At 48.3% G+C, this 17,641-nt stretch overlaps 1 protein-coding gene across 1 annotated transcript; it reads left to right on the top strand.

Moving 5' to 3' along the window:
- The first annotated feature begins 306 nt into the window (after positions 1–306).
- On the top strand, positions 307–10,081 carry LOC141730200 (olfactory receptor 14J1-like). The gene is made up of 2 exons (XM_074547627.1): positions 307–858; positions 10,040–10,081. Exons 1-2 carry the CDS (start codon positions 307–309, stop codon positions 10,079–10,081), a joined length of 594 nt encoding a protein of 197 aa, XP_074403728.1.
- Positions 10,082–17,641: the final 7,560 nt, after the last annotated feature.

The following is a 17,641-nucleotide window of genomic DNA, read 5'->3' on the forward strand; positions in this document are numbered from 1 at the left end:
GCATTGGCAGACACGTGGCAGCTGCAGCTCCTGCACTTCTGCCTCTTGCTGGGCATCTCCCTGGCTGCCCTCCTGGGCAACGGCCTCATCATCAGCGCCGTAGCCTGCGGCCACCACCTGCACACGCCCATGTTCTTCTTCCTGCTCAACCTGGCCCTCAGCAACCTGGGCTCCATCTGCACCACTGTCCCCAAAGCCATGCACAATTCCCTCTGGGACACCAGGGACATCTCCTACCCAGGATGTGCAGCTCAGCTCTTTTTCTTTCTCCTGTTTATAGTAGCAGAGCTTGCCTTCCTGACCATCATGTGCTACGACCGCTACGTGTCCATCTGCAAACCCCTGCACTACGGGACCCTCCTGGGCAGCAGAGCTTGTGCCCACATGGCAGCAGCTGCCTGGGCCAGTGCCTTTCTCAACGCTCTCATGCACACAGCCAATACATTTTCCCTGCCCCTGTGCCATGGCAATGCCCTGGGCCAGTTCTTTTGTGAGGTGCCCCAGATCCTCAAGCTCTCCTGCTCACACTCCAACTTCCTCAGGGAACTTGGGCTCATTGTGATTATTGCCTGTTTAGCATTTGGCTGTTTTGTGTTCATTGTTTTCTCCTATATGCAGATCTTCAGGGTTGTGCTGAGGATCCCCTCTGAGCAGGGACGGCACAAAGCCTTTTCCACCTGCCTCCCTCACCTGGCTGTGGTGTCCTTGTTTTTCAGTACTGCCATGTTTGCCTACCTGAAGCATCCCTCCATGTCCTCCCCATCCCTGGATGTGGCCATGTCACTTCTGTACTCGGTGGTGCCTCCAGCCCTGAACCCCCTCATCTACAGCCTGAGAAACCAGGAGCTCAAGGCTGCAGTGTGGAGACAGATGACTGGATGCTTTCAGAAACATTAAACTGCTGGCAATTATCTGCAAAACACTTGTAATAAAAGTAATCTTTGATATTTCTTGTTGATTTCATTTTGGAGCTTTTTTTTTCTTAGTTTAATTTATTTATATTATCCATAAAGAATAATTGTTGTTTGTACAATTTCTCAGTAGGTTTCTCTCCACCTTCCCTGTGCCCACAGACTGGGTCAATGAGGGGCTGCACTCTTCGTGGTGTTAAAGGAAGTATCGGATCTCCCAGCAGAGTTTGCTGTAGAGATGCCCTTTTGTTGCCTTCTCTGGAGCTGCAGCAGCAATGTCTGTGTGCAGAGCTGGGGGCAGATCAGGGATGGCCCAGCAGTTGAGCCCAGCAGCAGCAGCAGCACTTGGTGTTGCCAGTGCTGCTGCCGTGGCCCTGCCCCGCTGCCCTGATGGCCCTGGTGTTGCTGCAGGGCCTGAGTGCTCTCGGGGCCGGGCACAGCCCTGGGGGTGGCAGTGCCGGGGCTGCAGCAGGGACAGGCCATGGGCACTGCTGGGGCAGCGCTGACGCCTCAGCCCAGGGCCTGTGGGCTCCAGGCTCCTTGCCCAGGCTCTCTCAAGAACACGGCCAGGCCAATGCTCAGCACAGAAAAGCCCCGTGAGCAGCCCCAGGCTGGCCGTGGGCAGGCTGGGGGCAAACAGCATGGCTGGGGCTCTGCAAGGGCCCTGGGGCAGACGGGAAGGAGCAGCAGAGCAGGGGCTGATCCATCCCCAGTGCGCTGCACAGCCCAGGGCAGCATCCCAGAGCGTCCTCATGGAGCTGCCAACAACATCCCCCCTCTGCAGCCCTGGCCTCTCCCCCAGCTCACACAGGTGCCCCATCCTTGCAGACACAGACACGGCAGCACTGCCTCAGCAACCCCTGTTTGCATTGCACAGAGCAGGGGGAGCACCCCCATGCTGTTGCTGTGGGGACATGAACCTGAGGGAACACAAATGCCATCAGCTCCTGGGGCCAGCAAGGGCTGGGGGACACCAGGGAAACCACTCAGCTTTGTCCAGGCCTCTGCAGTCAGCCAGAAAGTTTGTTCCCATGAGCTGGGAGTTTCCTGTCCCACTGCAGACGTTGCTGCTCAGAGCCAGGGCTGCCTGCCAGCCACTCCCAAACTGCCCTGAGCATTTTCTTGGCTTCACCATTGCTTTATTTGCTTTTCCTTGAAAAAGATTTCTTCCTCTTGCCCATCCCTGTTCCCTGCCCTGCAAACAGCCCATCCCTGTTTGCCCTTTCCTCTCTGGCCCCACTCCCCATTGCAGTTACTTACTTGGCACCATGGGAACGTCCCTTGGGCAGCAGGATCATCCTACAAGTGCTGCAGGAATTGTCTGCAGGCTCCTGCAGTGCCTGGTGCTACTCCCTTGTCAGAGGCACCCCAGGCCAGGGGGCACATCTGGGCTGCTGTGTCTGGCCCTGGGGCTCCCTGTTCTGGGCAGTGAGGAGGAGCTGCAGAGGCTCTGCAGGACTGACAGGATGGGCTTTGGGGCTGGCAGGAGAAGCTGAGGGACCTGGGCTGCTGGAGCTCCTGAAGAGGAGGCCCAGGGCTCCTCCTGCAACTGCTCCAAGGGTGGTTCCAGAGAAATCCAGAATCAGCAAGGGTGGAACAGGCCACTGAGATCATCAAGTCCAACCTGTGGCCTGACACTGCCTTGTCTCCCCTGAGCCTCCTCCAGGATAAACAACCCCAGCTCCCTCAGCTGCTCCTCAAAGCTTTTGTGCTCCTTCCCCAGCCTTGTTGCCCTTCTCTGGACTCGCTCCAGCCCCTCCATGTCCTTCCTAAATTGGGGGCCCAGAACTGGACACAGCACTCGAGTTGTGGCCTAACCAGTGCTGAGTGCAGGGGAAAAATCCCTACCCTGCTCCTGCTGGCCACACCATTCCTGATCCAGGCCAGGAGCCATTGGCCTTCTTGGCCACCTGGGCACACTGCTGGCTCATGTCCAGCCTGCTGTTCATCAGTCTCTGCAGGTCCCTTTCTGCCTGGCTGCTGTCCAGCCACTCTGTCCCCAGCCTGTAGCACTGCAGGGGTTGTTGTGGCCAAAGTGCAGGACCCGGCACTTGGACATGGTAAACCTCACCTTGTTGGATTTGGGCCCTGGATCCATCCTGTCCAGGGCCCTGTTCAGAGCCCTCCTACCCTCCAGCAGATCCACAATCCCAGACAACTTGGTATCACCACGGTTCCATGAGGCCCCAGACTGTCTCAATGGTCTCCATGATTCCATGAGGCCTCCCAGTGTCACAATGTCCCTTTGGTTCCATGGGAGCTCTGGGTGTCACAAAGTCCCTTGGATCCTTGGGCCCTGCAGTGTCACAGTGGCGCCGTGGTCCCCCAAGGCCCTGCAGTGTCACAATGGATCATTGGTTCCATGAGGTCTGGCAGCGCAGCAATGCTCTCCTTGGTTCCACCATGTCACAATGGCTTCTTGATCCCAACGGCCACCACTGTGTCAAACATCTTTCCTTCATTCCAGGAGTCCCTGAGGAGCAGCCCTAGGCCCCTTGGTTCAATGGGGCCTTGCAGTGTCACAATGGCCCCATCCTGACACCAGGTCCTGCTCTGTCACAATGCTCTGCATGGTCCCACAAGGCCCTGCAGGGTCACAGTGGCCTCTTGGTTCCCTGAGGCCTCAGAGTGCCACAATGAATTCCTTGCTACTGCAGTGTCACAATGGAGCCCTGGTGACAAAAGATCCTGCTGTGTCACCAGGGGCCCTTGGTTCCTCGGGGCACCACAGTGTCACAATTGTTCCCTCATTTCCCAGAGTCCTTGCAATGGAGCAATGGCCCCTTGATTTCATTGTCTCCTGGATCTCACAACTGCTCCATGGCTGGTTCCAGAGAATCACAGAATGAGCAAGGTTGGGCATTGAATTCCAGCACACACCTCAGCTCTCTGATGATCCTGGCACCATGCTGGGCTCTGTTTCAGCCTGGAGCAGAGCAGATGTTGATGGGACAGAAGCCCTGCAGGGCTGTCAGGGACCTGCAGCTTGCAAGGTGCTCTGCTCTCCGTCAGGTGCTCTCGGAGAGATCCAATCCCAGCTGGGCACCTCAGGGCACAAGTGGCACTGCCTGTCCATGGGCACACAGCTGATGTCTGCCTGGATAGGGGCACAGGTTTTATTACCTCTTAGTTTCATAATATACAAGCAAATCTTTATTATCTGGGTCATTTGAGTACTTTTAAGAAATGGTAGCATTTTCCCACAATGAACAGGATTTACCTGGAGTTGTACTGAAGGCAGGAAGAAAAATACTGATCTTGCCTTCTACTTGTGTCACCAATATTCTTTTTATTATTTCCTCTCCGTCCTCCTTCAGGTGTTTGCAGCTCTCTTGTTTAAATGGCCATGTCGAGGACATCTCTTCATTTATGTCTGGTTAATCTCGGCTGTTTGAGGGGCCTGGAAAGGCCCGGGGTGGCCTTGGGGCAGCCCGCGTATCGAAGGACGAGAAGAGGCTTCAGTTCTTCTTTCGGTCTTTATGTTTATTAATTGTTTATCTAAAAGATGTTCTTTCAGCCGAACAAAGATCTGCTCAGCAGTCAGCCATGGGCACACTGTGCCGTCCCCCGGACCGCCACGTATCTTTATACCCATTGTTACGTATACAATATTTATCATTTTTCCCCAATACCATCTATTCTTATAACTCGGTGTACTCTCAGTAATAACCAATCCAAAGGTGCCACCGTGGCCAAAGAAGATGGAGGAGAGGAGGAAGAAGAAGGAGGGCAGGACACACCCCAATTCCTCCATCTTACTCCTCTAAACCCCCCTGTACATAAATCCTAAACCCTGTTTCTCACCCTCTAATTAGCTAATCTTTTCGCCCTTCACCCCGGTGAGGCCCTCTTATCTTCATAAAGGTGTCGTCTCCCTTGTAGGGTCAAAGTCCTGCCACCAGACACTTCTGGCAACATTCCAGGACTCCCGGGCCCCCCAAGGGTGGTCTCGGGGGCCCGGCATCCCAGGACTCAGATCCTGAGATCCCACACATTTAGAGGAACTGGATCCATGTTTTTCCTACTGCTCTCAAATTTCCTCCTCCAGGTGCTCTCTGGTCATTCAAGTGCCTCTCAACTGACTGGTTTCATCCTTTCAGCTGCAGGAAGTTGCCCAATCTTTCTGAAGTTAAAATTAATATATAATTAATCAATATTTTAATTGTGTTTATATCACAGAATTACCTTTTCTTATGTTCTTGTCCAAAACTGTTCCTGTCTGGAAATTCTTGGCGACGGGGGACATGTTAGATGGCACTGGGAAATCTCAGAGAGCTGAGGGAAGAGCTGTGATGGTTATTAAACTGTTCAAATGTTCAACTTGTGTTTGTTGGCAAGAAACCTTTCTGTGCCTCTGAGTGTCACCAGGCCCTGACCCCAAAGGACCAAACCTGCTGAGTTGTGGCTCCCACCGCAGGGGCTGCACTTGGACCTTGGCTCTGCACAGGAGGGCTCTTCGTCCCCTTTCTCTCTTTTCCTTTCTCTGGACTCCAGACTTGGAGGGAGCTCCTGACTTCATCGTGTGACTTCTGTGTGCAAAGAGCAAATCTGGGCAGAATTGGGGCAGGGAGGGTTTGGGGGAACCTTGGGATCTGTGCTGGACACAGAAGATGTTTTCCATTGCTCTGAGACTGTCTGCTGTGGAAAGTGGATTGAATATCCAGCAGAGGAATGGCTCTTCCCTTGGCTTTGTTGGCTGACAAGAAATTAACATCCCTCTGTGTCTCGGGCAGCTCCTTCTCCAAGGAAAGCAGGTGGGAGTTGGAGCCAAGGAGCTAAAAGCTGCAGGTGCAGCCTGGGCTGGAGGGAGCTCAGATTTGCACAAGGCTGCTCTGAGTGCCAGGGCTTGGATGGGGAAATGGTGGGGTGGGGGTAGGGACAGAGTCTGATTGATTGTCAGTCATGAAGGGTCTTGATTTTCATATCTATTCCAACTGCATGAGGAGGTACATGGATTCAGTGTCAATTGGAGATTGCTATTTACAGAGGAAACAAGAAAAACATAAACAGGACCTAAAAAATCTTTTCTCACTGTCTTTTAAAATAGATCATATTCAGTTGAATGCACTTCTGAAATCTCTCTTATTAACCACACAAGATTTAGAAACTGAAGTCAAATTATCCCCAGAGGCTTGGCTTGTTAAGCTGTTCTGAATGTTAATGAGCCCTGGGGGCACTGAATTCCTGCACTGAAGAGCTGAAGGCTGAACAAGCCTCTGGAGCCATACTTAGATTCAGTGTCAATTGGAGATTGCACATATCAATGAATTAACAGGAAAAAAAAACTGAGGAGGACTTTAAAAAATGTTTTGTGACTGTCTTTTTAAATATATTGCATTCACTTTAGATGTACTACTGAGATCTGTCCAATTAACCACAAGAGATTTGAAAATTAAAATCAAATTATTCCCAGAGTCTTGGCTTGTTAAGGTGTTCTCAATGTTGATGAGCCCTGGGACACTGAATTCCTGCACTGAAGAGCTGAAGGCTGTACAAGCCTCTGCAGCAGGAAAATTCAGCAGCAGCCTCCAAGGTGCTGAGGATGTCAGCAGCCCCCACTGAGACCATCCCTGCCCAGAGACTGTGGGGGAATTGGCAGACAAGGAGAGCGTCCCTGGGGCTGGGGCAGCACAACTCAGAGGCACCAGTGGCTCCAGCTGGGAAATGGAGTGTTGAATGTGGCTGGGAAAGCCCTGCCTGGGCTGTGCCAAGCTGGACACACAAGCCCTGACCCCCATCCCCGAAACAATTCTCTCAACAAGGTGCCTTTGGTGCCTCAGGCTCTCCCTGGCACAGCTCCCAGCACGGCACTCTGCCCTTGTGCCCAAGCCCTTCCCTGTGCTGGGGCTGGCCTGGGGCTTTTCCTGCAGCTGGACCTGCCCTGCTCATGGCACAGGAAAGGCAGTTCCTGCTGGAGCAGGAGGCTCTGCCTGCAATGGGCTTCAACTGAGACAGAGTAGGGATCCATCCTGAATTAGGTGAAGTGTCTAACAACGGTGAAAAGTCTGTGAGGCCAAAGCTGAAGGAAAAACTCGTATGCCGAGACAGCAAGGAGACAGAGAAAGAAAAACAGAAAAGACCATGAGGTCAATTTGCCCCGACCTAGAAATTCCTTTGATAAAGGAGAACTGGTGACAAATGTCATGCGGGATGAATATGTATGAACTTATTGTGAAACTGTATGCATATGCGTTTGGAAGGGGGATAAAAGGAGGTCTGAAATTTTCAGGGGTACGCATGCCTTTTTAGGAGGATTTTCTCCGTGTGCGTCCGGCGCCGTAAATAAACATACCGAGCTTTACAACTTTTATAAAGTATTGAGGTTTCTTCTTTTCTCCGCAAAACATTATGGCAAGCCAGGCAGGAGTTCTCTGTCCCCGCGGGGGCAGGGGGGATAGACGGACCTCCAAGGCGCGCCCCAGGATTTTTTTCCTGGTGGGGCTCCGCTTGTCTCAACTTGCCACCTGCGAGGACAGACAACGACCCGCTGGCCTGCGGAGGAAGATACGGTATGTACTGAGGGGCCCCCGGGGGGGAGGAAGGAGAGCAAGGGAGTAAACCACCCAGAGACGTCTGGGTTCAGCTGACAGAGCAGCTGTATTAGAGACAGGGTTCGTCGTTCTGATAGGGCAGACCGCTAGTGGCTCTGGGGGTGAGCCGGGTAAACCTGTGTATGTGTGTATTGGAGATTCGTAGTTCTGATAGAGCAGAACTGGTGAGCCCGTGTGTGTTTTGTTTGTGTGTGTGATGTCCGGACACTGTGTTGCTGTATGGTTAATGTGTGTGGCCAGTGCACTGTGTTTGTGATCGTGCAGGTGATAAGTGTATGGTGTATAAAAGAGAGTAAATCTACAGTGCCCTACAGTGCGGGGGGTCAGTACTCTCCGTGTTTGAAGCAGCCGAGTGAGGCCTGAGGCACCAGCTGCAGCAGGCTGCGGGGGCAGGGAGAGAAGTGCCCTGCGGAGAAGCGAGTGGAGGAATGTCAGTGATGGTATTTATTGTGTTTGAATGTAGTGATTTATGTAGATTTGATACATTTTAACTGTGAGTATGAGCTCAGAGAGTTCCTTTGCCTTGGATGTTTGGACTTGATCTCTAGACTGTGTGCTGTTATTTTGATTTTGTCCAGGAAAATTGATGTAAGTAAATGCCGAATTATGGTGTGCTGTGTTGTGTTGAGAAAAGTGAGCACTTTGAGAAATATGCCCTTTCCCAGTGATTTTGTGTGGTGATTTCTTCCGCTGCATTGTGGTAATTTGATTCTCAGATTGTATAGTTGTGTTTGTGGAGATTTTAAGATTTTGTTGCAACAAGAGTAGCATTTTACATAGGAGAACTATAGTACGGTTATTTATGCTTAACCACGATAAAGCAAGTTAAAGGAATTCCAAGAATTCTCCCCCTCACAGCAATTGAAGCCTTGGCTCTAGTGAATTTGGGATAAAAAGGGGGGTTGCACATGTGTGTCTGTGTCTGTGGGCATATCAGAGTTTCGGCTGTGACTAGCACAGCCTTTTTGCAAAGCAGTAAAACAAGTGTAAGTAGACACAGTGCTTAATTAGATTGTGCAAGAAGAGAACTAGAAAAGACTGATATTTTGTAAAACAGAGTTTATATAGAAGAGATGGATGAGATTAATTAGTTAATGAGACTTATGAAATTTATGAGACTTCAGTTGGAACTGCAGTAAGTCTTTACTGGAAACAACCTGCTGTAAGGATTTAAAGTTCTCTGTAACAAACAGAATAGCCTGCCTTTGTGGGCAATTTCGGGGAGCCTTTGGTACATCAAGAGGCTAGCAGGCTGTGTGAGGTGACAGTGGCTGTGCCCTGGGCACAGGGACAGCTCTGGCTGCCCCGTCTCCCCAGGGAACATGGGAATGGCCTGTGAGCAAAAGCTGGATGTGCAAGTATTATTGCAGTGCAGTGTTTATGAGAAACACTAGTATTGCTGTTTTGCTGTTCTAATAGGAAGAAAAATGGGATAGAGTTTTTGTATGCTGAAATGTCTTTTGTTTTAAGAAATCACCCAGAGTGACAAAGAGACTGTGAGATCAGACCGCTCTCTGGTCTTGGCCCTTGAAAAGGAAAACAAGGCAAAGAGAAAGCAAATCAAACATGTTGTTCAGCATGCAGCATAAGATAGCAACATATGAAATCAGGCAAGGATTATCATGCTGAAATGCAAAGCAATCACAGTTCACAAAATGAGTACATGTGATTTGCTAAAGGCTCCTCCCAAGGTAAGGGAGGAAGGGTAAAGATGACCTCCCCAAAAGGGAAGAATTTTGTCGGCACAAGGGTCATATATTCAGTTTTAAATAAAGCTTTAGTACCTGTGGAGAATGTTTATGTTGTAGTGTGGGGAATGAACAACTGGCCAGTCTGAGAAGGCATACTTTTGCAAACCTTTAAAGTAACATGTGTACTATGTGCACCTAAAAGCTTTTGTACAATTCGCTCAATTTGCTAAACATTCTCAAATGAGAAAGGTTACCCTGGAGGCAAATAATATAAAGATGTTAGGCTTAATATTAACTGACACTGAAATTAAGAAAGACATTAGTAAGGAGATATTAGAATAAGTAAATAAGTGTTTTCAAGGGTATGGGCCTCTCATGCACCAGGGAGAGTGAAAGATGCTCCCCCATGGGATGCTCCCACATCAAGCTTAATGAAAGAACACAACCAGTGAGAACTGAGTAGTACCCTCAAAGGGAAGGTAAGGAAGGAATCAGTCCAATAACTGATAGTACTGGATTAAGGGCTGTCAATAAGATAACACAGAATTTGTACCCTGTGGTAGCAAATCCATAGACCTTACTAACTTGTTTAACACCTGAGCTAACCTGGTTCACTGTTTTAGGCCTAAGAGATGCCTTCTTTTGCCTCCCTATCCACGAAGCCAGCCAGAAAATTTTTGCATTCAAACACAAGCTCACATAGCCCATGTGCCTGAAGGCTTCAAAATTCCCCACTCCAATTGGAGAACAGCTTGCAAAGACCCAGAGTCCTGGGAAGCTCCACAAGAGGAAAGGAGGCTGTTGCAGTACATAGATGATCTTCTAGTAGCCACTCAGACGAGGGAAGCGAGAGAAGCCTGGACGGTAAGCCTTTTGAATTTCCTAGGACTACAAGGACGCAGAGTCTCGAAGAAAAAGGCACAGGTAGTGAAACAGAAGGTAATCTACCTGGGGTAAGAAGTGAGTGCTGAGCAGCAGACTTTAAGGCAGGGAAGCCCTATGCCAAACCCTGAACCCCAGACAACGAAAGAACTCCAAACCTTCTTAGGCATGGCAGGGTGGTGCCAGCTGTGGGTTTATAATTATGGACTGTTCGCCAGACCCCTCTATGCTCTTATTGCCAATGGGAACTGTGATCTCCAGTGCACAAGAGACGCCACACAGGCCTTTCACCAGCTAGAGAGTCCTCTCATGTCGGCTCCAGCTTTGAAACTTCCAGATGTAAGTAAAACATTATTTCTATTTTTCCACGCAAGGAATTGCCCTGGGAATATTGGCTCAAGACTTGGGTCCATACCGGAGGGCAGTTGCTTACCTCTCTAAGCAACTAGATGCAACAGCTGAAGGATGGCCAGGTTGCCTCAGAGCTGTAGCAGCAGTTGTGCTGAACATTCAAGAGGCACACAAGTTTACCCTGGGACAAAAATGACTGTGCTAGTATCCCACACAGCATCCGCAGTACTGGAAATAAAGGGTGGCCAGTGGCTTTCACCAGAGAGGTTTCTGAAATACCAGGCCATCATGGTAGAGCAAGATGATGTCGAGATAGTGGTGACTAATATTGTCAACCCAGCTTCTTTTCTCAGTGGAATCAAGGAGAAGCAGTACACCACAATTGCCTAGAGACCATTGAAGCTACCTACTCCAGCCGCCCAGACTTAAAGGACACTCCTCCGGACGATGCAGAGACCTGGTTCACTGACAAGAAAGCAACATTGCAAAGTTCACAGTGACTACCTGCAGAGAGGTAATAGAGTCTGGACCCTTACCAACAGGTACCTCTGCACAGGATGCTGAGATAAATGCATGGACCCATGCCTTAGAAACAGCAAAAGGCATTCAGAGTTATGCATGCACATGGAGCCATCTGGAAGGAGAGGGGACTGCTGACCTCACAGGGAAAGAAGAGACAATCCAGCTGCTGGAAGTAGTTCAGCTACCTGAAAAAGCATATTAAGGCACACCAGAGAGTGAGCTTAAAATTGGAGGAAAGAAATGAGCTGGCAGATGGAGAGGCAAAGAAAGCAGCAAAGGGTGAGGTACAGATTTTCCTCGAAGGTAAGCCATAATACAATAATACTAATCAAAAGAGACGTACAGCTGCCAGGGGTGGGCTACCATTGAAAGAGAGCTAGTAATCCCTTCCCATTTTCGTGGTTACTAGTGAAGGAAGGGCACTAGAAAACACACTAGGGCCTCACTAGTTAAAGCCTTTTATAGAGTGTGGCTCCTTTCTCGAAATGACCAAGGCTGCGAGTGATACAGACTGCATTGGAATGAAGTGTTGACTTTGAAGTAGTAATTCCCACAGGCTTTCTAGAACACACATCTGATTGAAAGAATTGTTGTATTGTTGTCAGGAATTTATATACCACTATCACTCAGGTGAGCCTATAATGTGATCCTCGCTTCCAGACTAACCTCAAAATACCCCCTGGGCCAAAACTCGGTCAGACTGGGAGAGGCCATGGGCCTGTACAGCAGCAGCAAATCAACTTTTCAGAACTCCCAAGGAAAGGGGGGTATCAGTATTTACTGGTATTAATAGATACATTTTCAGGGTGGCCAGAAACATTCCCCACCAGAACTGTCAAAGCTCAAGAGGTGACCAGATCATTTTTACAAGAGATAATACCACGCTTCAGAGTTCCAGCCACAATATCCTCAGATAAAGAATCACCTTTCATTTTTAATAGTGCAACAAATTAGTAGCCATCTGGGCATAGATTAAGAACTTCACACCCCATACCGCCCCCAATCAAGTGGCCAGGGGGAGACAATTAATCATTTGATTAAGCAGCAAATCATAAGACTGGGGCAAGAAGCTCTTCCACTAGCACTATTGCAAATTCAAACTAAACCTTTTGAGCTAAAGGAATGCTGAATCCTTTTGGAATGCCTTATAGAAGACCCTATAGAATACAAGGAGAATGTCCAGAATGTCCACTTACATGGTGGCATTAAGCAAACGGCTCAGAGAAATTGAGAAACATGTGGCTGGAACTCGGAGCAGGGAGTTAGATAGCCTGGGGATGATGTATATGTTAAGTCTCTTACAGAGAAGACTTCGGAACCATAGTGGGAGAGACCACTGCAAGTACCTCTCACCACCTTCACTGCAATCAAAATCAAGGAGCAGAATGCTGGATCCATCACTCTCGGGTGAAGAAGGCCCAGAAGCCCCTTCAGGAGTGACACCAGGAGACAATGAACTGAGACTAAAACTTATTCGGGCAAAATGAGTATATTGTGGTCAGGAGTAGCTCATACTTTAGAGTACAGAATTGTTTTGTATGGAATTATAACTGAAGTTTTAGAACTAGAGAGTACCTCTACCCAAAGCAATGCTGAATGGCCTTGGTCCCTGGCATTTAATCAGTATACTGGATCCATGTGAAAACCCTCTGAGATAAAAGATTTAAACATATCTACTGTAGTAATCCACGAGAATCAGGTATGTGAGGAGCAAGAATAGCAAGAACAGGAACTGTGAACACTTCAAGGAATCTGAGGAGAAGAAATCAAAGTAAAGTGCTGGGTCATCAATAGGATGGCTTATGAGAGACCAGATGTAATTAGTGTCTGAACCTCCCCTGGTGTATATGAACACCAGGAAGTCTGTGATAACCTAAGTGAATCAGATGCTGGTGTAATTTCACCCTGATATAGCTTGTAGAAGTGACCAGCCTTTGAGCTCAAGTTACTGTCAGACTTTCATTTGAATTCAAAGTGGACATTGCACTTTTTACCACAGCGGGGCCTTATACACCCCATACTAGTTCAGACTCTACCCAAACTCCAAACTTGAACCTAACATAGTAAAGAATGTGACTGAACAACAGCTATTATCCAATCCAGAATGGTCTCTCAAACGTGTGGAGTTGATAATGCAAATTAGCATCTCAAAAATCCAACCAGCCTGCTCCTCCTTCCTAAAAACTTCCTTTGAGGGCTGGACAACATCGTCACAAAAACAGGCATATCTCAGGAGCAGACAAGAAAGGAAGGAGCCAGCTCTCCTGGTGCCTAAAACCAGGAACACCAAGAAATCAGTTTCCTTATGTCATTTTCCAAACTGGTTGGCTGAACCCCCAGGCAATGGCTGGTAAAGGGTGCTGAACTGCAGGTGGTAAACTAACCCAAGCAAGGAAGGTGATTTTCCTTATTTATAGCTATCCCTTTTCCTACTGAGATTTGGATCAGTGATTGTCCCAGTCTGAGGCGGTTAGGTTCTGCTTAAAAGAGGTAGAGAGAGAGACCCCCTCAGAGCACAGCAGCAGGCTGTAAGATTTTGAGCATCACTTTTGTACTGAGTGTTTCAAGTAGCAGAAACCTGATCCCAGTCTCTTCTGAGGCACTGCAATGAATTTAGGCTCTTCTCTCAAGATTTCCCCTCCATTATCTTCTGCCCTGAACACAGTCCACAGCTTGATCTTAGCTAAGGGCAAGGTGGGTGAGGTTTTGTAGACCAGGAGAGACATTCCTGCTTGCCACACATCTGGGAAATCAAGTGCTTTGGAGGGGGAGGGAGAAGTTAGATTCCCTGAGGTCTCTACATTTCAGAACAAACATCTGCCTCAAGTATGACCTAAACCTCTGTCAGATACACTTGTGAAGTGTGTCTGAATTTGCAGTGTGAGCCCAGCACATCCCTCTGGCAGGGAGGGATGGTCATGGACAGAAAGCAGTTCCTGTTCCCCATAACAAACATCTAACTGGCATATTAGGAACAAGATTAGGACTTTTAAATGGAATTGATTCAGAAATACTGATGAATAAACTGGCTGCTGCAGCAGGTAGCCTAACAAAATTGAAGCAGCCTTTATAGCAATCTCTATTGGCATTAGGAACTAGCCAGTGACAGATTTCAAAAGTACTGCCAAAGTAAAGAAGTATGAAAAGGCCGGGGACCAAGACCACAAATTGATAGTAGAAGCACTTAGTATAGTTCAAGATAATGTGTCTTTATCTTTCGGTTGTATACAAGCACAGTTATGGATACAAGCAACAGCAGCTCTGATCATATAGGAAAGGAGTGAAGGTAATTTTCCAGCTGAAATTTGGAAAATTGAGTAGGATAATGCAATTGATTTTGAAAGGAAGTTTCAATCCTGGTGGACTATGGTGAATTTCACCTATGATCCTGTTTCTAATGTGGCCACTGCCTTTGTGCTTACCATACGTAATGCCACTGTTTATGTTATCCATCCCATCATTGCCCTAGGATTAAACCATGAAAAACAACACTCTATCCTTCAGAACATAGAGTGTGGGCACGAAAAGATGAATGAAAAGTGGCAGACAGTAAACTTAGAATCCTGCATTACTAGAGAACAAATGGGATTCATTTGTGAAAGCAATACTGTTAATGCTCAAGATGTGTTTGGACACTGAACAGAGTATTTGCCACTTTGAAATTCATCCAGTCACTGACCAGAAAACTGTGCTCGTATATACTGGAAAAGGGCGTATGTTTGAGAACTGCTTGTGCTGCTGTACAAATTGATAGCAATGATGTTATTCTGTTTAGTAGAAACCATTCTAATCTCTGTATTTGTAGGTTATCGGGTGTGATTTTTCGTATTTGGTACTAGTAACATCCCACCAGCTGATTACAGCCAATTACACAGTGTATCACAGACTACTACCTACCCCTATTGGGGTGAACCTTACATTGGTAAAACAATTAATTAAGCACCAAGACCTATTAGAAGTCTTGAAAGAAATCCAAGAAAGTGGAAAGAAAACCTTAATTACTGTCCAACATGATACAAAGGAGATAACCAGAGTTCTACAAAAAATAAAATATGGATCATCACGGGTGAGATGTTATCTTTGGGTAGTCACCAACTGCAAATGGAATCTTTAATAAGTTGTGCCACCCTATTGTAGTTTTACTAATATTAGCTGGGATAAGCTTAGGATTATCTATTACATTGTTAATTTGGAACTGGAGAATACTACAACGAATGGCTGTACTAACCTCTTTATCAAACATACATAGTGAAGCATTAAAAGACACTTATTGTCATGAAAGTTTTCATTAAGTAAAAGAATTTACTTATTTCCTAGGAAAGGGGGGAACGAGACAGAGTAGGGATCCATCCTGAATTAGGTGAAGTGTCTAACAACAGTGAAAAGTCAAACGGCCAACGCTGAAGGAAAAGCTCGCATGCCGAGACAGCAAGGAGACAGAGAAAGAAAAACAGAAAAGACCACGAGGTCAATTTGCCCTGACCTAGAAATTCCTTTGATAAAGAAGAACTGGTGCTAAGTGTCATGAATATGTATGAACTTATTGTGAAACTGTATGCATATGCATTTGGAAGGGGGATAAAAGGAGGTCTGAAATTTTCAGGGGTATGCATGCCTTTTGAGGAGAATTTTTCTCCGTGTGTGTCCAGCGCCGTAAATAAACATACCGAGCTTTACAACTTTTATAAAGTTGTGAGGTTTCTTCTTTTCTCCGCAAAACAATAGTTACCATTGTTGGCATGAATCCTATTCATTTATCACACCACCATTTCCCTCATTCGATCCCTGGCACTCAGAGCAGCTAAGGAATGGAGTCACATCCAGGGGTGTCCCCAGGGCTCAGGACTGGAGCCAGGTGAGTTCAATCTCTTTATTGTTGATCTAGACAAGGTTATCGAGGGTGCTCTCAGTCAGTTCCCAGGTGAGCCCAAGCTGGTGGCAGTGTGGCTGTGCTGGAGGACAGGAAGCTCTGCAGAGGGATCTGGCCAGGCTGGAGCCATCCAGGGGCCCAGGACAATGGGATGAGGTTCACCAAGGCCAAGGGCCGGGTCCTGCCCCAGGCTCACAACCACCCCAAATCCCTGGCCCTGCCCTGCCCCTGATCCTCACAGCCTGTTCTGTCTCCTTCATCCCTGCATTGCCTGGGACTTTCTGGGACAAGGGAGCTCTGCTCTGGGGTGGAGGGAGGTCCAAGTGCCACCATTGGAGGGGGAACCACAACTGATCAGGTTTGTGTCCTTTGGGGGTCAGGAACTGATGAGACTCAGAGGCATAGAAAGTTTCTCTTCATGGCCAACAGACCATAGTCGAACAGGACACAATTTAATAACAATCACACTCTTCCCTGAGCTATGTGCAATGTCCCAGCAGTGTCTGATGAGTGCACCATCCACAGGTGATTTCCATACTAAAAGTAATTTTAGACAAATGTGGTAATAGATATAAACACAATTAAGTTATTGTATCAGGATTCTCCTCCTGGAGTGGGTGCAAAACAGCTCAATCAATTCCTAATTTGCAAAATTTTCAGTGGTGGATGGAGAACAGAGGTCAGGCTGCTTTTCATGTTGAGGAAATGCTGAAGTCAGCCTGACTCATTTCATCTCCTCATGCCCTGGCTGATCTCCCCTCTTTCCCCTTCCACCCATTGGCTCTTGTCTCCCCCCAGCTCCCTGTGAAGAGCCTGGCTCTGTTTTCTCCATCCCCTCCTCGCTGGCACTGCCAGGCTGGCATGAGGAGCTCCTCAGCCTTCCCTGCTCCAGGCTGGACCAGCCCAGCTCCCTCAGCCTCTGCTCACAGCTCAAGGGCTCCAGCCCCACCTTGGAGGCCCTTCCCAGACCCTGCTCCAGCTGCCAGACATCTTTCCTGCCCTGGGGAACCAAACCCAGGCCACAGTGACCTGGATAATCCCCGTCCTTGCTGTCCTGGTCACACAGCCCTGGCCCCTTGTCCCTATGTCAGGCTCTGGGGTGGATCCTGTGGAACATCCTTTGGTGGAGGCTGTGGCTCCAGGTGGGCCGGGAGGATCCCGGGGGACAGAGACCCTGCTGGGCATGAACAGCATTGGACTTGTTGGGAGCAACTGTGAGGGGGAGCTGGGGTGGAGTGACCAACCCAGTGACCTGACACAGCCCTGCTGGGATGTCACACAGCCCCTCGGGGATGTCACAGCCTGCTCTATGCTGTCACAGCCAATTCTCTAATGTCACACAGATGGTCTCTGATGTCACAGCCAGCTGTGTGATGTCATAGAGGCAGTCTGTGATGCAATAGCTTCTCAATGACCTCACCTAACCCACTCTATCATGTTATAGTCCACTCTGTGACCTAATGTTCCCAGATGATAAATTGTCTCCACCAGCTGAGCTGACACCTGGAGCTTGTTCTCCACAGCCCCAGGCCTATGGAAACCACACAATGCCCATTGTGTGAGAAGGGGAACTGGAAGTTCACCGGCCTCAGCATCCTGCTGGAACATTGGGCTCCACGACCACCAGGGACCACCAGAGAGACCCCCAGGACAGAAGAACACATGGGTAAAGGGGAGGGGAAATGTGTTAATTATTTTGGGGAAATGATCATTATATATATGTTTAGTCCAGGACAATAAATGAATATGTGTGCAAAATACAGAATATAAACAGAAACTTTCCTGTACTCAGCATGCACAGCTTTGGGAGGAGCTCCCCCCGTGCATCCAGCTGAATAAAGAATGCTGCTTCTTAATGCTACT

Source organism: Zonotrichia albicollis, chromosome 9, assembly GCF_047830755.1.
Source record: "Zonotrichia albicollis isolate bZonAlb1 chromosome 9, bZonAlb1.hap1, whole genome shotgun sequence".
Classification (NCBI taxonomy): Eukaryota; Metazoa; Chordata; class Aves; order Passeriformes; family Passerellidae; genus Zonotrichia; species Zonotrichia albicollis.